The sequence below is a fragment of the Bombus huntii genome, chromosome 1, assembly GCF_024542735.1.
Source record: "Bombus huntii isolate Logan2020A chromosome 1, iyBomHunt1.1, whole genome shotgun sequence".
NCBI lineage: Eukaryota > Metazoa > Arthropoda > Insecta > Hymenoptera > Apidae > Bombus > Bombus huntii.
The window spans coordinates 1,658,886-1,680,395 of NC_066238.1; the positions used below are offsets into that span (position 1 = coordinate 1,658,886).

General features: G+C 39.6%; 1 protein-coding gene across 15 annotated transcripts in view; it reads right to left on the bottom strand.

Moving 5' to 3' along the window:
- The window catches only part of LOC126872294 (C-type lectin 37Db-like), a 166,690-nt gene extending 146,641 nt beyond the window's left edge, over nucleotides 1-20,049 (bottom strand). For 3 of the 15 annotated variants that reach the window (XM_050632157.1, XM_050632188.1, XM_050632065.1), the window contains exon 1: nucleotides 1,933-1,968. In XM_050632157.1, coding sequence (XP_050488114.1) covers nucleotides 1,933-1,953 — 21 coding nt within the window. In that variant the 5' untranslated portion in view covers nucleotides 1,954-1,968. Of the gene's footprint in view, nucleotides 1-1,932; nucleotides 1,969-7,125; nucleotides 7,226-15,979; nucleotides 16,228-19,118 lie in introns of those variants that run through there. The other 12 variants (XM_050632137.1, XM_050632112.1, XM_050632118.1 and 9 more) reach the window with 12 other exon arrangements.
- Between the last annotated feature and the right edge of the window lie 1,461 nt (nucleotides 20,050-21,510).

Below are 21,510 nucleotides of genomic sequence, written 5' to 3' on the forward strand. Positions count from 1 at the left end.
TGTGGTTATTCCAAGAGGCTACAAGTAATAGCGGTGATCGGACAGTCGAGATATTGATGACAACGAATCCACGGACTCAACGTACAAGTAAAACTTATCTGAACGAACTAACTTGCAGTCCAAGTGGGACTGCCCTTATATATTCTTCTCCCCACCTCTCGGGTCAATCGTTGTTTTTAAGCAGAGCGATATATAATTATTCCATACCTCTGTCAGGTACACGTCCCTCCCATGACCGTGGCTACGTTCAGTGACCCGCTGTGTCACTTCGAGCCCAAGTCCATCGTCATAAAATCGGATTAGAACATTAAAACTATTTCTTAGTTTTATTACTTAAGTGTAACTATAGCAAAATTCTGGTAAAAATCTCCCGACATTCCAAAAGGGAAGCCCCGATGTCCTTTCATCTCCGACATATATATAGGTATATAGAATCCAGTTGAATAACACGTAGTTTTACGTCGAATGACATTTAATTATCGCATGTATATTTATTTATCATTTAATTATCGTTTATCGTGTATATTTATTTATCATTTAATCATCATTTGTCGATTATTTACTCTTATCCAGTTCGGAATTATAACGTGTTCGAGCACCTGTACTTGATCAATTTTCAAACTGCATTTTCTCACTTTCAAACTGCAGTATGAAAGAGATGTTGTTCTTATTGTTTCACGAGGAATATGATACGTGGGATTGATATAGTACGATCGTAAAATAAGTTCACAATTTTTGACGACAGCAACGAGTAACTAGATATCGAGTATTGGTAGTCGTAAGGAGCTAGAGTCTCGTTCAAGGCCGTATAATATTAATTCAGAACCAGTCCTTCCTTTACAGTACATTTAAGAAAACTTGTCTAACGAAAACTACAAGCCACAGATAATTAATTCCTAAACATTCCAAACGATCCAATTTTATAATTCATCGCCGAATTGCTAACGACTGTCCGTGCCTGTATCGTCTCGGAGCATTTCCTTCCAATTCTGCGCAATAGCTGAACCAGAGGTAACGTTCATTTAAAATTATTCGTCATTCGACAAGCATTTAGAACACGCTTGCAATTCAGTTTATGTCTCGCCTTAGACGGGTTTCAAACAGTTATTTGTAACGAACGAGTCACTTCACTGATCTTTCCTTTCTCATCGTGATTTATAGAAACACAGTCTGCATTCCCGCCGACTGAAATCATATCTGCTCTGAATCGCATTACCGTTAACGACGCCCCGATGGTTTCTGGCTTCTTGCCCGCGTGATTCGAACGCGAAACAACTCGTTTTTCCGCTGCCAATTGCCGTGCGATTAATTAAGCCGTTTCTTGTCCGAAAGTCCAAGATATCGACGATCTAAACGAGTTTCCAGCCATTATTCTGACTCTGCGCTCAACCGCGATATCCGATACCAGCGAACGCATAATTAAATACAGCGAGAAATATTCGACAAGTGAATTTCAGGAGAGGAAAGATGGGGAGGAAATTTTGTACAAACTGCATACGCGGCTCTATTTTTTCTTCCAGTGGAAATACGATAGAAGAGGCGTATTCGTTGAAAAATTAATCGCCGGTATCTTAATAGAAATATCAAATCAAGCTAACGAATGGATTCATTATCTCGAATACCATACCGACAAATTGATCATTATGGAACTTTATGTCAATCGATCGTTGGTAATTGCGTTCGAATAACATACATTTATTTCACGATAAGTAACGATCTTTCAAAGTGATTTATTATAACAGCGATACGTAATTGATACTTTTGAAAATTGATTTTTTTCTCGATAAATGTATTTTCCCAGGTAAATTACCCTGATTTGAAATTGTGATTTACTTAAGCTTTTGTTATTTATTTCCGTGAAGCGAAGCAACGAAAGTTTCTACGTTATATCACCATGGAACACCGTACGACGTCTGTTTACGTTGCACACACCTTACAAACGGCGAATTCCATACGTCGCGCAGGAAAATAAATCGTCAAGGTATTTGCTTCTTGCGTCAGCCATGCATTTTCACCGCGATCACACAGAAGGAAGTACACAAACCATTATACCTTCGACGACGGAACAATAAACCCAACTGGTTGCATTCACTGTCACACAGTGACCTTACATAATCGTTTCGTAACTTCGCGCAACCAGGTTAACGTTAAACGGCACCCTAGTTGAAATAGGATATCGTCTGGTCACGCATCGACCATTCCAATAGAATTTTACAATTCGCGTAATCGCTGTATTTGGTTCGCCGGTGTCAATTAAGAAACAAATTTATAAAAATTTTAATAAACGAAGGATAATTTTCACAAGATGATCATATATATCGGCACAGTTCAGTTGAAAAATTTACAACATTATCCGTAAATTATTACGCAACTTAACGAACTTAACGCGATAACATAAACGCCTATAGCTTCACGTACGAGCGTTTTAAAATGGAGAAAGATCGAACGATCGTAGTTAAAATTTGAATCGAGCGCGGGAGCCAAATTTTTCGAAATTTAAATTTCGCGCTAACAAATTTAAATAATCCAGGGTTTGAAACGTCGCATTACGGAAATTCAAATCTTTTCAGCTAAAAACTTTTCTGCAGAGTTAAAACTTCGAAATTCTTCCGCAATAACGTTCCGCCACTTGGAAGGAAACAACGTGCAAGAAGCAGAAAGCCAATTAGCGGGGTAAAAATTCGTTCGTGTCAAAAGGCAACGACCGCGGCCCAGAAAAATTTCAAACTATCTTTTTTTTCTTTTTTTTTTTTTTTTCGTTCGTTGTCTAGCTTGCTATTCCCCTCGTTCGTCACTTTGGTGGCTCCGCTCTCGAGGTTAATTACGCGAAATGAAATTCGTTCCACGGTGTTTTCGTAAACACCCTCCAATTTAGGTTAACATTTTTGCGACGTCTCGCGTTCCGAAACAAAGCCGTTGCGACGAAATTATTCCACCGGTGTGTGAGTGGGAAGCCGGTTAACGCGATCTCTGGTTTCCATTGAAAATATACCGGGTGACCCGAATTCCCTCTACATTCCTCTTGGAATGTTCCGGTTTCTGTCGCGAGCGGAAAATCCGCGCGCTTATCTCGCGTATCGCGGATAATCGACGTTGCAAAATCGCGAAACGCCTCGAGATCGAGCGTGCAATTTTTGCTTCGCTTCGTATGCATTTAGAACAAAAGGACACGTGCATCCGGTTGACAGGCATTAGAAAGCATTACCTTTCGAGATATCGAGACGGTTGCATTGCCCCTGTAATTAGGCCTCGAATCCACGCGTTTCCACGATATCATTGGGCGACGTAGAAAAAGATAGTCAGACGGTGAACGTTCCTCTACGCTCTAGACACATGGTAAGTTTTGTTACGATATTTCCCTTATTCCTTGATACGTATCTGTATTGGTGAAACGCGTTGTTAGAAGTAGATCGTAAAATATGTTATGGGATTACAGGATTACGCTTGTGTATCAAGAACAATTTAATTATTTCGAACTTTAAACTTTCACGACTGTCCGATGAGACATTTGCGGTTATTCGGGTTTCAATCGTGTTATTAGCGCGTTGCGCTTTGCTCCGATGTTTCGTAAACATAGTGGATTCTAACTTATCAAAGATTCATCGAACTGGGATGTTTGCGGAACGTTGGAACAAAGCGCGACTAATAATACGATCGAAACTTAGAGAATCGCAGGTATGTTAATTTAATAATTTAATAATTTAATATTTTTGTTGGCTAGTTGTTCACTGGTGGGCCGCAAAAGGGAGATTGCATTTTGCTGAACGAATTTCTTTACCATTTAAATTCGTTTCATTGCTAAATAGTAAGTTCGTTGAAAATTTTTAACGTAGCTACGCCTCTCTTTTTATCGGTTGTTCCTTTGTACAAATGATGGTCGTTGAACGTATTGGGACGTTCGTTACAAAAATTTTTCCAATATTACGTTTTACGAAGTCTTTTACGATGTGATAAATCGGTGAACAGACAAATAGTATTCTTATGGTTCGGGCAATTTATTCAACAGAAGAAATGGAATCTTCGTTACAGCAGAATTCCGTTTATACGAAATTGTTGGAGCATCGTACGAATGAAGTCGAATGTTTAATCGACAAAACACTTAATCAAGCGCTAACTTAAATTTCCTTCAAATAAATGGCCTTTCTACGCACTAAACGAGTATATAACTAACAATCAATAATAAATAATATCATTAAATAAAATACCAGAAATTTATCCTACATTTACATAGCACAATCCAACAGAAAATAAGTAAAATTCCGTTCGAACAAATTCCACTGTATGTGCTGAACAAACATCAACAAACAAGTAAACACGTAATTACCTTCCAATAAAGAGAACCGGTAATTTAGCCATACTACTGCAAAATTCCGCAATCTTCCATTCCATCGTTACCATGTAAACGCAACAAGGAGAACATGATCGAACATCTCGATCAACTCATAATACCAATATATCTAAATATATAACGTATACATATAACTTTTTTATGATTTACGTATACGCACTCTTCAAACGCTTCATTTATCAGAAAGATCAGTTTGTCCCAATACACATTAATCCACTTTAACCATAGAGTAACTATTGAGATATGTGTAATTATGTGTGCTACACTAGACGCTAGCCGCGTAGTAGTGTCACACATATACGAGTATGAGTGTTAGGGAATATGTGCGTGCACAGCGTCTCGTAAAACAGGTGAATGCAACTGCGTTGGTAGCGTGGTATAGCAGATGGCGAGACAAAGAGAGTACTGAGATGCGTGCAAATGTAATCGACGAATATCTTGTAAATCACATATTAAATAAATCTAAAACTATTTTGATATCAATCCCAAGTGTAATCTAAATGTTGTTATATATTTATTTCGGCGATTAAAATCCACAATTCACAATAGTAACACGACGCAGAAACGACGTAAAAAGAAGGACGAAAAGAGGGAGAAGAGAGAAATTATCGTACAACGTTCACGCGACAGGGACGAAGAAAAGAGCGAGCGTGGCTCGTCGGCGAGCATTACAAGGTATTAGCGATTGAATATATCGCTGTGGTTCGTAACGTAGGTAGGCGCTATTAAACGTGGCAGTCGGCATATACGCGGAACAGCGTGCGCTGTACGCGCGTCGATCGCGGACCAATTATCGCACGGCACTCGTTGTTTCTACAATCGACGCAACGACACCTTCGTCGTCCGGCCGCGTCGCTGGAAATTTTTATTCTGACCACAGAGTCGGCCTGTGAATTTTTAAACGGTCTACGCTTGCACGTCGATTCGGCCGCCTCTCCGTGTCCAGAATAAATTTAAATTTATTCCGACAGCATTCGATCGGTTACGCATCGCATTGATAAAATGCCCCCGACGGGGAGGCGGGTTAAATGACTTTTAAATATCATTGTTGATTATCGCGTTATTTATCAAATGAGCCGCAAGCTTTGGTTCCTGGTAAATATTCCGAATTTCGATACGAAACGCGAAGAAAAACTTAATGATAATGAGAATTTAATTACCGCATGTTTATCATACGCAACGTAAAATAATACCCGTTTTAATATTCGCAGGAAAATAATATTCGGTGGTAATTATTGGATACTTTCTTGCTGAATATTGAAAATTTCCTTGTTGTTTCTATGCTGATGTTACGATATTGACAGATTTGATACGAGAGCAACGAATTCAGAGAATCATGAAATTATGAAAAAAACGTTCTACTCATTTTTTAATGGCAAGGAATATGCTTGGATACTTTGCGAGACACCCTGAAGGATATTATATCTGTTGAGAATTTTGGATCTTAATTGCCGAAATAATGGTATAGGAACGCTGAATTTACATTTAGAATTCATATTAAAATAGTTTTAGACTTATTTAATAAACGACCTTCAAGATCTTCGTCGATACACACTTGCACGCATCTCACGTTCTTCCAGTGTGTTCCAGTGTTAACCAGACTGTTAACTGAACAGTTTACATTCCTTTGTTTCCGAGACGCCGCGCATACACATAAAATTATCCGTACACTCATATTCACATACATGTATCACTACTACGCGGTCAATCTAGTCTAGCACATAAAATTATACATATCTCAATAATATCGTAAGAGGGAGACGAATTGTTCACTGCTAAATAGTTGAATCGTCGGTAATTTCTTACTTCCAGTTTTCCGTTTCAAATTTTGTTTCCTGAGAAATTTATTTTTACGTGTCGCTCTTCCAGCAAACCGACGCGACGCAATGATATTGAAAGTGCGAATTAAAATCGACGATACCATTATTCGATTAATCGACCGGGAGCCTGAATAAACGCAGAAGTCGCTATGACTGTGATTACTTTTGAAAAGACCGACGTAACATCGTTTGAATAATCTGACCATAGTCAAGCGGGAATTTTTAAGCGATCAACACGCCGACGTGGAATCGATTATCATGAAAATCGACTGGAATTTATCGTGGAACTTTGCGATTGATTTTCCCGTGCAGAAATAAAATGGTCAGTTTTTTAATTACTTCGTCCATTGTATTATTTAACATATTTGAGAAACGTTCGGTACGGTTGTTTCTTTTTCGTTCGCGATGACTTTGCTCAAAATTTCAATTTATAACGGACCGGTGAATTTTACAGCATTTTTAAAAGGTTCTTTGAATATTCAAACGAATCGCCGCTTCCGTCCAAAAAACGTTGACAAAAGCTACTTTAAACGCTCGACAAAAAATGTTCAACTCGCTCGGTGGGGTGTTTTTTTTTTTTTTTTTTTTTTTTGACGAAAATAATCGTTAATTTTCGAACATTATTCTTCACCTAAAGTATCTTCATCTGAATAGATCGAGTTAAGACGGAAACTTTGTTCACCTTCGCCGAGCTGTTCCTTAAATAAAATACCAATCTCGATCTCCGCGTGACTACGAATTTCATTATTTATTATCTACACTGTCCTTTATTCGTCTATTAACTAATTCACAATAAAGAAAAGTATAACTATCTTTTCGTTAAAATTCGATTAAACTTTAGTACCTTTCGACTAAAAGACCAATCTACTCTAAACAAATTTTATAAGCCCAGAATATTAAAAAAAAAAAATTATGCTGTGATTGACAGTGATAACGATATAATTGTGACTTATTTACTTCCTCACGGTAATATTTCTCGTAGTCCTCGGAAATCCTTATTCTTCGTACTTCTTCCTTCTTCCAGCGCCACTACGATATTTCCTCTTTAACGTTTAGTCGACAAATACGACGAGCTCTTCACTGACCCTATATATTATACAAGGAAACACAGAAGTTCCGTATCGACTTAAAAGTGGGGGAAAGAGGGTTTCCGTTAGAAATGGACAGCATCTGCGTCCTCGAATAGATCGCAGAACGGGGAAATAACGTTCTACATTTAGGAATGGCTCGAAAATTTATGCTCGAACCTCGAGAACCCTTCTGGTGTCGCTTTATTAAAGACGAGTCGCGAGAAACGATAATGGACGTGACGAAGGATAAATCAGAAGGGGCAGAGAAAAGAGTGGAAAGGGGCGACGATGGCGTGGAGTAAATGACAGGATCCGCTGTGCCCGCGAAACAACGTGGAACGCGATATAATGACGGGTTCGATGACAAGCGCGAAACCGCAATGACAATTATTCCGCGACGTTTCGCGGTTTAACGCACGACCTCCACTTCCTCAGTCGTTTCAACTGGTTCCGTTTCAAACTGTTTGCTGTCGCACTTGCGGTGTCGGAAATGGGACGAGTATCGCGGTAACGAGAATTATAGTATTTGTTGCGCCAGATTGGCTGACATAAGACGGTATGCAAATAAGGATGCTGAGATTACGGGAATTCTGATCCAACTCCGAGGACATGTTCTGCGATTCGTGAGTAAAATCCTTCGCGATTCGTGACTAGCGAAATGTTAATTAGCCGGACAATTTCATATAAATCTTTCCTCGCGCGTTAACCGAGTGCTGTCTTGACTATAATTTTTTATAATCGCGGAATACCAAGTTGATAAAAATAGATCGATCTTGGCTAAGATTTCAATTCTTAAGAATAGAAATACGATATACGTAATTCATTTGTAAGAGAAATAAAACGACACGTACGAAAGTGAGAAATGTTCAACTAGAGAAATTATTGTATTACGTCGAAGAGATTGACTGACGGTCAACAGAACTTGAATGCGTAGAACGTGGATGAAACTTTAATATCCTAATGTTTACTCGACATTTGATACAAGAGTAATGAAACTTAGCGTTAGATTTATTGGTTGATAGAATCTTAAGGTTAACCTGGCGAGGAATAAGTTAACGATAGCGCAGACAGGACAGTTTATCGTATAAATAATTGGGAGTAATCGAACCGGCACTCGACATTTAATCGAATCAAACATCCAATAATCGATATTTGAACAACTGGCACTCCACTCTATCGAGCAACTTATTTGAACCAATTCAGCCCTACAGATCTACCCATTGCAAACGAGATGCAATATAAATTCACACGTCAAATCGATCACCGTTCAACGAATATCGAAATCAAGTATCTGACAAGAGTAACCGCGATATTGCGAAATTAACGAAATGTTCCCAAATAACGGCGATCGATACGACCCTTCGCTTTTTTACATTTTTACGCAACGAATATGCCGAATCGAAGATTACGGTTGTCGATACGTTGATAATTTGTAAAAAAAAAAACGACGGTGCACCGGTTAGTCAGTTGCGATAAAATTTATGCAATTTTGATGAACGTACGTTCGCCGATTCTGTTTGCTTGGGAACAAATTGCAGGAAAAAACATACACAGTAAGCGCGTCGGGGCTTTGTAAATATTTAACAACGGGGCAAACAATCGGAATCGAGATTCAATTTATTACATCGATGCAGGGAAAAGCACGCGATGCAATATGCACAGCGACATAAATACCGGTATTTCGTTGCTAAGCGAATTGCGATCTAATTTCAGAATGTTTCACTTCTACGCTAATTATTGTCGTACGAATGTCGCGTAAATTATATTTAAATATTATTATACACCGTTTCATCTCTATCGGTTAAGTGTCGAATCGTTTAATTACATCGGTAAGCTTTTTTCGCTCAAAGAAAATTACTTTCCACCTTTTTATCTCTGCAATATTATTCTCAACTTATTATCCTTTCACTGGATATTACGAGATAATATGGTGGTGGTGTGTTATATGGTGAATCATAAGTCGTTTGCCAATTCAAATATCGAATTTATTTATCTCGCGCATGATCGGATTTCGTATTTGATTTAGCATAGTAGATTTCAATTTTTTAAATAGAGATACCATTGTATTTTACGATTATTAATTCATGCTTCTATTAACTATATAATTCCCCACTGCGTGTCGATAACGCGACTTAAAAGAAACGATTGGTTAGCAAAATTGAACGATTTGAAAAGAAACAAAGATTTTTCGATTTGACATAACAAATTGTTTAAAAGTCAAAACGCTTGTGATTCAGACTTGACAAATAATCAACTATCCATAATGTATAATTCCACAGTTCGACTTCGTGTTATTACAAACCGCGAGATCGAACATGATTTTACGTTCGTGATTTAAAGTTAAGCTACTCGATCCGCTGGTCGCCACGCTGCAAAGTCGCGAGCGTTCTCTTAATTTCGTTCGGACCTAGTCCAACGAAGTTCCGGCCGCGAAGAAAACAAAACACGAGATTCGCGACCGCAGTTAAACTAGAAGTTAACTTCGTTCCCAAAGGGAGACTGTTTAAATCTGTAGCGAAGCTACGAGCGCCAGCCAAGGCCATTAAGACGTCAGAGAACTGTAAAGTCCGTTTCGAGGTATCAAGAGATTGGGTGCAATTTGCACCCAAGGATAATCGCGATACAACGTTCAAGCCGGAAATTAACAATCGTGCCGGACTGTTGCTCGAAACTCGACCCACAAACCTCTGATATTTATGTCCCGTTAAATATTATTCCGGAATTCACGATAAAATGCTAGCTAATTGCTATAATCGTTGACACGTCGCTATGTTGATATCAATTCGAAATCAACATGATATTCGAAATGGTTTCTGCGTCGCGCAGGGAAACCTAACAGGAACTACAAATCTTAATGATAAACTAGGCGACTTAATTAATCACCATATGATTGATTACGTTACTATGATTTCACTTCCACTCGAGATTTCACTCGACGATTACTCCGCGGCTGGCAAGTGTCTTGGAATTAGATGACGCATATGCTTTTCGAAACTTCCAAGAGGATAACGTCAGAAAGACTTTCTCCCCTATTCTCGCTTAGCGAAAAGCTCTTAACACGATAGCGAACACTAATGCAATTCTAGCGAGCAATTCGCGATAAAGTTAGGCGTTCGATGATCAATTTCTGACGATCCAACGCTCAATGTACCGTCCGTTCTAAGCTTTCTCTTCCACTACGTTCTTCTTTTTTCTCTCTGACTCTTCTTTTAGATTATGTTACTTGCCATGACGTTAGCTTTCCATTTTCGTACCTAAACTCACACGTACTCCGTCCTTATGGGATGAAGTTATCCCGACAGTTCGCCAACTTTTGTCTGTCTGGGAAAGTAACATATTTCATAAATTCTTGGAAACGGACCCTACCAAACGAGCAGTCGCTTCTACTGTGCGTAATCTGATACAACGAATCGCAGAAGTATTTTTCGTATCCTTTTAATTATTTGACTCGAATAATTAATATATATATATATATATATGGAGCCTCGTTTAATTACTCGTTAAAATATTATTCAAAAACGTTTATCAACAGGAATATATAGTATGATAAATAATCTCGCGATTGATGTATTATTTACTCAAAAATAATAATTTATCGCGATATACCTGGAAACGTAAATAAACCGTCAGCCATTCAACGTCAAACTTTAGATTCTCTGCATCCGATTTAAATAAAATATAATCTATAGAACGAAAATATTTTCCCTTAAAATATCGTAAAACGGAAATCCTCTGCATACTGTAAACGCTGATGTTATTACCAAGATCTTATATTTCACAAAAACCTTCCAACTTTCTGAATCGATACCAAAGAAACTATCGTATAAAGCCAATTCCGAATTTTTTCTTAATTTCGCGGAACCTGTTACATCGAGGATGTGAAACGGGAAAATTTGAACCTCGGGGATAGGCCAAGCGGCGCAATTTGCACTCGGCGATAATCGCGGCGCATTTGCACGTTACCGTGTACCCGATAACGTTAACGAGGTTGTCGCAGGTTCACGCACGTCGTGCCTAAGTAAATTGGCGGGCAAACGTTCGGCAAGCCCCGGCAAACCGGCCAATTCGATTGCGGAACACGTAACGGAGAGTTCGAGGGGATGCGGAATCGATAATCGAGTCGAGCCATGGCATTTCGTTGCATCCTATTCCCGATTTTTTTCTACCTCGGACCACCCCATTCACGATTTTCACCCCTTGAATAAAAATTTAATTCATCCGCGTAACCGATGTAAATCGCGATACTCATCGGCTGAGTGACGATCGGCAGTATTAAGTTCGGTTAATTTAAAGTTACGTTTACTAACGATATTCTAGGTATTTTCTCTATTAAAGTATCCTGCAATGATTACGTACTGAATAAATTTAAATTGTTACACGACAAACGCGAAAACGATCGTTTCGCTTGATTCGTATTATACAAAATTTCTTCCGATCGTAACAATCGTATTTTCCATCCTGTATGGAGCATAAATTAAATAAATTGATTATATCGTCGTATTACTATTTATGCTTTTATCGTTCCAATAGTAAGTATCGTCAGAAGTCACGAAGAGTAAAACTAACTTGCGATCGTCGTTATGGAAAAGTGAAAAATATAGCGATTACACAAGAATGGATTAGAAAGGAGCAAGAATTTTCTTTGTTTCTGCAGGATATACAATTGCAGTAGCCAATCTTCGCATACGCTTTTATCCTATACAGCATTTTTTTATATACACTACTTTCTACGTACGTACGATAAAGCTTGTACATACAAAGTTGAGATTTTCTTGCAACTGACCATCAACCAGTTGCAATTAAGTTCCAGCTCGCGTTCGTCTTCTTCCTCTTTTACGTAAATAGAAGGTAAACGTTATATGACTGTTCCTGTTCGTACTAATCTAACCCGTTCAATATAATTTCGCGTAGGCAGACACGTTCTATCCGCGAAGAAAGACGATATCGAGACCAGTTGGAATTCAAGTTCTTGCAGCGTGTACGTCGCTGAAACAAGGGGCAAAATATTGCCACCGAGTGAAAGTGATCAAACTAGAAGAACAAAAATCTTTGCCGGTATCAAATATTCAACTGGAAACAAACAGAAGGCGAGAACGCTTGTAATTAAACGCGATAAATCCCACCAATTTGTTTGTCGCTCAAAATCGTTCGAGTTAAACCGATTAAAGGGCTTGTTTTCGCGTAAACGTCGCGTCGAGCAGAAGAGCTGGAAATGGGGTAACGATGGTTCGTAAAACACAACGAACAACATAGAGCACGCGGTCGTAGAAGTTAAATTGCGATCGCGCCTAGGGAAAGAGTTCGCGAAATCACATTGACCCAGTTCCTTTCTTTCTCACCCTTTTGTCCGTGGTCGAGCCGCGCATACCGGCCACGCGACTGACGTACGTACGAAACTTGGCCGTATACACATACGCATAGACGCGTGCACGCGTGTATATACACGTAGGATAGGAGAGGTACTATTAGCCGCACAGGTACGTAGCCGCACATTCCTGCGGTTTCAACAACATAACCGGATTACACGGCTTGCATAGGTGAATTAGCAGGCAAATGTTCGGTAAATTCGTTCATTGGCATCTGACCTCATCGATTCGCGCCCCGTATCCTGCTTCCGGTTTATATTCGTCATGATTAGACCGTGAATTTTTATACATTCACGGGAAATGTAACAATTGGAGAAAGGAAGCTGCGCAGCATACGAGTAATATACGAAGATACATGAAATATCCAAAGAAGAGTGGAAGAAATTTCTGTCTGGATTCTACGTTTCATTCGATTTTTATATATGTTCGAAGGAAAATTTGGAAACGCGAAGCTGCGCAGAATACGCGTAACACGTGCAAATACATAAAATATTCAAATTAGAGCGAAACGAGATTCCGCTTGGATTCTAGCTTTTTGATGTGTTGGCAAAAATACGAAGTAAACCGGGATCGCTCTCTAGAAAAGTAGGATTGTAACTGATCGATTTATTATCACGTTTTTCAGTTGCTTGTTCAAACTTTTCGCCTCAGCACCCACTCGACATACACAAGTTTTTCGTGCTCGTCGCTACTAACATACGGATATTTATGCAGATTCGTATTTTAGCGAACACGACTGAAAAATAGGGCTCGGACGAAGATTTGTTTGGATCAGGTTTTTAAATTACGAAGGGCACTTGAGAACTTTAGCGGTAAAAATGTGGATTAATTATGCTAACGCGAAGCATCTCTGTACAAGGTTTTTCTCAGTATGGAATCCACTTCTTCGGTGGAAATGAAAACGGAAATAAAAGCAGTTCGTACGTTCGAGTGTCTTTTATTACAGAGACTTCTCTCGGTTATGGTTTGAGTAAATAAGTATCGGGTTAAGTGAATTTTGTTCGTTCATTTTCATAGAAAACGCGTGATTTATGAAAATCGTGATTTACGAACATCAAAATGGCAAGAAATATGTACACGATAATGTTAACTAAGTTTTAAATTCAGATAAACCTTCGCTTTGTATTTTCTTTCTTATTTTATTATGCGTATTACGTAACTTTAGAACGAACTTTGTCAATTATTGGTTTGGAAACTAAGTGATTGCGGATTTTGTCATTGGGTGGTAAATCCGCGATCACTTAGTTGCCAGCCCAATAGAACAACAAGTAATATTGTAACTCTGAAACGTTTAGTAAAAAGATCTTTCAACTCTTAGTCTAGAAGGAAATAAAATTCTAAATGAAATAAATACTATTAATACTTGTTGCTACAACCGACAGCTAACTTTTATCATATAGGATTTCATGCGAGCGCATACATATGTGCAAACACGTGCGTTCATTTGTTTCTCAGATTTATTCTTCGAGAACGGGGACACAACCCAATGAAAATTTATCGTGTCGCGTCGCTTTAGCTTGACAAAAGGAACCATCTTCTTTCTTGTTACGCGACGCACCGGTGTTGTTTCAACGTACACATGCAAGAAGCAGCATCAAGGAAGAGTAACTTTATACATTTGAAATATTCCTACTATTACGGATAGTATATGAAATCATAATTTCAACGGAAACTGCATAGCTCCCGAGAGTACCTTTACGTGATGGAAGCAATAACTTGTTGGCGAGGAAAAGCGTAAAAATTTCAATATTTCCGACAACATTTTGGAACAAGTGTTAGATTGTAAACTAGTCCTACAGGAGGAATAAGCGAAACGTGTTTGGCGAGTAACCTGTGACTAACTAGAAACGAAATATTAGAATAAATGAACGAACCTTATATAAGAAAATACAACTGACTTTATTCTGGCATTCTTCTGGTATTAACGAACCAAACGCGAAATTCAATTTCTCCTGTTATGGATAAAACGTTAAAAATGGTTCAAGCGTACGAGCGAATTAAATAAAGTTCCAAAACGTAATTACGTTTGTAAATTTCCGTCAAGCTACTTCGAAACGAAACGAAACTCCACGTATTATATATCACCAGGTTTCCAGCGCCCCTTATTAATTTTCCACCTCGTACGGTTCGTATATCAAAATTATCAAATACAGTTCCACTGCCGCAGAAAGTTACTTTCCAGCGAACGGAAATAATTCTCCGCTTATTTAATTACTTGTCGGGTTGTCTGCTCGACTCCTTATCGTTTTCGATTATCGAGAAAAACTTATACTTACAATTACCTACTTATAACTGGTCAATTTAGTCATTCGAGTAATATGAAATTCAAACTAATCGACTCTATCCGGATTGGTCGTTTGGTTCCTAAAGAATATATTCCTGTCATAACGAATAAGCAATAAAATTAAGATTCTACGCGAAAACGGATGCATTAGATCGTTTATTTAACGTAGAAACATTTGTTTTCAGTTTCGTGTGCTTTTCATTAAGAAAAGCTTGTCCATAGTTTAGCACGTACAGTGTACGAAAGTTAAATAAAATTAATTGATTTCGTAATTTTTGTATTATTCAACGGTAACTTTACTTTGGACTTTGTTATTTTGATTATTTTTATATCATTTTTTATATTCTATTCTTCCCATTAAACTTGGTATTTCGAACGAATTATTTCTACGCGATTATTATTATCGAGAACGAATTATTACACGTAATTACATATTCCAATGTATGTTAATACGAACAGACACTGTAACGAAAGAGATAGAATCAATTATGTATTACGTGCGACAGTTATTTCTATACAGCATTAGTTACGTTAATTCAAAGAATTTATTTCGGTATCCGCGTTATGGCCTATAACCCGGAATTCGTGTATAACGCGAAACGTAAAAATAAAGTTGCGCGTTATAGGAGGTCCCAGTGTATATTCCGTTTTAAAACTTAAATCCGCTATACGGTGACGGTAAAGCTAAAACTTTTTCACGATACGAAACTGACTGGTGTAGCTCGTTCGTCAACCATCCATCATGATTTAATCCACCACGGATTTTTATACATTTATAGGAAATTTAAAAATACAAAATTGTATATAACATGAAAAATATATAAAATATCCACAGAGTATAGCGGTGTATAATACACGATAGATAAAACAGTTTTCTGCCGAGCGTTTGCCCTTTTAATAATATTCTCCAACACACAGATTTGCATAAAAATCCGCAGTCTAATCACGATAACGAAACTGATAGACGATAAAGGATTCGGTGACGTCACGAAACTACCATCTCGAAAACTATAACAGCACTTGCAGTACGGTCGTGCATCAAAAGTTCCGGTTGCAAGAGCCATTAAACTTTATCATGCTGTTTGACTCACCGTTTCTTCGAGCTGGCTAAAGGAATTCTTCCCCCGGCGTTCTCCTCCGCTCCTTTCTTCTCACTCACTCACTCACTCTCTCTCTCTCTCTCTCTCTCTCTCTCTCTCTCTCTCTTTCTCTCAACCGTTTCGCTTGCACAGCATGTAACACATAAGATTGTTTTGCACCTGCGGCACTGGAAATGCTACTTAAAATTTGTCGACTTCGTGCGACACTTCTTTCAGCTGCAACACACCGAAACGACACACTGAAAACACGGAACGGTTCGAAAGATTCGCTGGCAAACGCCGTTGACACGCGACTGGAAGCTTCGATCGAGGCGTACGCGATTCCAACGAGCGACCAAAGACGCTCGAGGTCATAGGATATTCGTGCGACGATTTGGAAACATTTCGACGTTTCGTGTTAGAAAGTAAGGCGCTGACGCAGAAATGTTTTCGAGAACACGCGACGACTGACAACAAGTGATCTAACGCTGTGGAATCGATGATCGAAACGACCTCTAGGGGACGCGCCTGGGTTAACGCGCCGTCAAAATTCAGTTAGAACGCGCGTAGCGTCGTGTTTTCTGTAATACGATACGCCTATAATGTCTTTTGTGTATTTTACGAATAGTCGTTCGAAAAGTCGCGAGTATGGAGTATTTTTAACGTTACGTATCGTTGTATAGCAGTATAATGATAAACTGTACGATAACTGTACATGGAAATATGTATTGTATCACATTTTCATGATATTTTGATGTATTGTATTTTACATCAAAAGGGGTATATAAAAGATTACGTAAAACTACGCATATAGAAGATAACAAATAGAATTCAAGATAATTTTCAAGATATATTTGCAGAATACAAACGAACTTGGATACGTCGAAAAAGAGTGACCAGAAGAAGCTTCGAGATTGAAATTCTCGATTATTTATCCCGTGATATATAGTATATTTTCCATAAAAATGTACGGAAGGTTCACAACGGGGTAAACAAGTAGAGTTTAACGAAACTTTGAAAATAGAAAATCTATAGAATAGAAAATAATTCTTTGGAATAATACTTTGAAAAATTCAATGACCAGAAGAAGAAGCTTCGGTATCCTAGGATTGTGCATTCAGGACGTATATATCACGATGAAATATCATATAATTTGCATAAAAAGAAATAAGAGTAACGTAAAATTCGCAACGTATTACGCAACCTACGTGAAACGAAGTAAGAATATACAAATAAAATGCAATTAAACTTGAGAAAATATCCCATTTTAAGATGATCGGATACCTCGATATCACGAGAGAAATCTAAAATCGCACGATCGGAACGTGTTGTCCCTTGTCCCGGAAGGAATTGCCGCAGAAGATTTCCGCGGATTTAAACCGCACGCAAGAGTGGATTTGCAAACGGAGGGGAAATCCTAGTATCAAAGAGGAATCGGAGTCTCCTTCATCCCACGAAGATTTCCGCCTCTTTCGTGCTTCCCGCGATACGTTATGTCGTGTAACATCGTGCAGCCACTCCTGTCGTGAGCCGACAAAGTCCCCGATTTTTGCTGGCCCAGATCTTAAAGGTGAGCGCGAAAACTGGTAGCCAGCGACTCGAACTGGAAACGAACAACCGGCGCGAATGTTCTTGCACAACCTTTCTCGGATTTATCGAAGAAAACCGCGTCAGTTTCCCGCGCCGGAGCATGTTTCACCGTATTGTAATCCGAACGAACGATTTATTCGAGATTTTAATCTTTATACGTATCGATATAATATGCTTCGTGTACGTTTCGTGTATTACAATTACTTCGAGTATGATTTTATCGGAAATTACCTTAATTGGTTACTAAAGAAAAAATCAACGCCGATTGCACCGGAATAAAATTCGCAATATTGCGTTGCCATACGAGGCGTAATTGAAGACACGATTAGCAGACAAGCGAAACAACATCGATCGGTTACCCAACGGTTAAACACTGATTTAAACGGATTTAATTACGAAGATTTCATCTGTTGCGATAAAATATTCGTTTTACACGATCAAACAACGTGGTCAATTTTTGCCAAGCAGCATCGTTCGCCTTCCATTGAACCGCACGATGGAAATCACGGTCGAACGATTAGCAACGATAACCAGCCTAATTCCTCCGCGTGGCCTGTAAACCAATCGATCATCTGCAGCCAATCAGATTTCGCGTAACTGGTGCTTGACCAAACAAATTATTTCCCGCCGATTACAGCTACGTACATCGCGCCCCCGCAACGATCATCCGGCGCGTCTAATTCAGTTGAATCGTTCGATTAAATTGCACGCAAATCGCGAACCGCGGTCGAGGTTTTCAGTCCACCGTCATTTCGAACAATTTCCTTCGTGGTCGCGTTACGCTGCGATCCAACGGCTGAGTCCGTGGTGTTGATGCAGTGTCATCAGGATAGCGGGGAAAGAGTTATGCCTCGTTTAACATCCAACGAACTGACTATTAGCGGCACAATGCCCGTCATCAATTGGTCGTGACGGCCTACGTTTAGCATCGCGCGTCTTTCTCGCCGTTTAATCGCCGTTGGTTTAAAGTTGGTCGAAAGATCATCGAGAAAAGTGTCGAAGAACAGGTGGTTTACGTGCTTCGGTTTACGTTTTACAATAACGATGGGGAATTTATGGTTACACAAAGTGTAGAACGATGGAAAATTTACGATTGCACAAAGGATGGAACAGTTGGCACTATAAGCGGATGATGTTATGCGTCGAACGAAATAAATTTTTTAAGTGAGTCTTCATAGAGTCTTTGTTCTCAAAGAGGAAGTAAATTTGGAATATTCCCATGATTTTACGTGACATGTACATATACCGATTTCATACTAATGAGAAGCACACGAAGGATATCAAGGCCGTCGATTTTACGTGTGTACTATATGTTTAAACTCCTCCAAGATGCAATATCATTTTTAATTGCAAAGACAAGAATCGTAGAACATCGTAGCATCGACGTCGATCGTACTCGACATACGCGCGCACGCACGCGCATACACACGCCAATAAAGATATTTATCCGCCCGGCAATTTGAAAAAGCAATCTCCTCGAAAAAAAAAAAAAAAAAAAAAAAGGAAGAAAAACAAATCACCGCACGAACTATCCAGTTAATACCACTTTTCCAACAATCACCTATCCCAACTCCTCTTCAAAAATCACAAGTCGCGCTCCGCGTGAGTCGAACGATCGAAGCTGAGCTGCCGGAATTCTCTCATTACAGCTATTTACATTTCGACGCCGTTCCTCTAAATCTTCGCGTCGCACATACCACTGGCAAGATGTTTCTCGTGGCAAGATTTCCGGACTACGGTGAAACGTTGGCGGCGCGAGGCAATCGAATCGCCGTGCAGGCAAATCGAATCGGAAACACGCGGGACCGGAAGACGTCGCAGACGACGACGGAGGCTACGATCACCGTGATTTCTCGTCTACCTTCGGGATTCCCAGTGTCATCGGCACCGTGTTTCCGTTTCAGTATCCGACAAGCGTACGTTCAACGTCACACGTGACACTGAATGACACGCGAACGAACACGGTCGATCGTTTCCTGTACAGAGCTTGGCTCCAGATGGAGGTCTACCGAGACACTGACGACTGCTCTCGCCACGAGGACATTCCCCGATTCTCAGGTGAACCGACGAGAGAGAAACCAGAAGACAGAGGGAGAAGGAGAGGAGAAAGAAAGGATCGCCGTTCCCGATCGTACCTTCCACTCTTTCTCGGACGCACCTTCTGCCCCGCACGTGCGTCCGTCTCTGTTTCACTCGCGCGAGATTTTCACGATTTTCTCCTTTCTCCGTTCCACCGTTACGGTCCCATGCCACGAACACGCGTGGGAGAGGGAGAGAGTGAGAGGTTACCGTGAATGATTCCGCGGAGGCTTGGCTGCCGCTGTTGCTTCATGCACGCGTAAAATTTGTACCGGGGAATAATTGCCGGTTTTAACGGTGACGCGATGATCTTCGCGATTGCGAAGGTTGCGCGTGCAATTCTGGTCGTTGATTCGTTTCGTGTGGGTGACGTGTGTACGAGAGAAAATCGTAACGCCTAAGATCCTCTGTTTTTCATTTATGGTGGCAAAGTGGAAAGAAGAGTAATGAGGTAAACGAGGATTATTAACATTTTTTTTTATCGATCGATTGATCGTACAGTTTGCTTTTGCTTGTCGCGTGTATCTCTACGTATATCGTAGCGAATGCGCGCGATAAACTTCCTTCCTCGACCATGACTTGCTGGCAAAATTTCGAATTGCCCGTTCGTGCGTTCAGACGTGTGCTATCGCACATGGTATGTACTAACTATGTGCAAAATTTGAACTAAATAGCCGACCCAAGCATGCGCTCTTCTCGTAGAATCCTAGCATTCCATTTTCCAGTATATAATGCTAATAATGACAAACACGTTTTACGTACGTTCGTAACGTCTGGCGAGAATCGTGAAGAAATTTATTGGACTGGTTTCAAAGCCACCATTGAATAGGGATTAGAAAACCAATATGATATATCGAGGTTCTCAAAATTTCATCTTACGAAAATATTTATCGCGTGTTCCATCGGTATTTCTAATTTCAAGTTTGTTCTACGACGAACCTCTCTTTGTCAGGACACCGTGATCGCATTTGTTTCGTTGAAACGGTCAGACGATTTCACAATGCAACCGAATTGTTGCGTTTGAAAATATTGATTTTGCCGTTGATAACGAACGAAGACACCCGTAGATGAACCAAACGACCGATCGTTAAGCGTATCAGATATACAGCGTTAGTTGATTGCCATAGCGTAATTTACGATTTGCGAAATAATCCTGGCAACATTCTGAATCTATCGATTGATAGACATGCGTCGAACCAGCGATTCGAAGAATTCTAAGCATTCGACAAATATGTTGCGTTGGATGCACGTCGATTTCAACAATGTTTATCTGCGTATGGTTTCTTAAGGTCGTTTAAAACGCGAATTAATAAATTCCGACAAGGAGCTCGTTACACGATCGTTAGTAATTAATGGTCGTTAAGGCGGTACAAATAAGCGTGTTCGTAGAAAACGCGAAGGCGACCTTTACCGTTAATTTCGTTTGCACAATTGCGATTCGCCAAAGGAAGTAGGCTCCTTTTTCCGATGCAACAACATTCTTGTTGCGAGATGACCTGAAATACCGTACCTTCGCTGGAATCTACCTCGCGTGGCATTACGTCGCACGGTTGGATTCTTAGCGGAATGCTCTTTGGAAATCGTATTCGAACGTAGATTCACGATCTAGCACGACTTTTAAAATTGGTCAAAAAATAGAAAATGTCAAGATGCAGATCGTTCGAAGTGTTTGTAATTCCTCGAATGGTATTTCAACGTTTCATATTTTACATTTTTATTATCGTTTTTGTTTCGTTTGATTTGAAATTCAAGTGTAACCGATTAAAAACGCTTCGTTATGCGCATGCTTCTACACGACCCGTTGCAACATTTTTGAGAAATTTGCGATCTATGATCTGCGGTGTGACTACTCGCGGAGAAACCTCGCGAAAGAT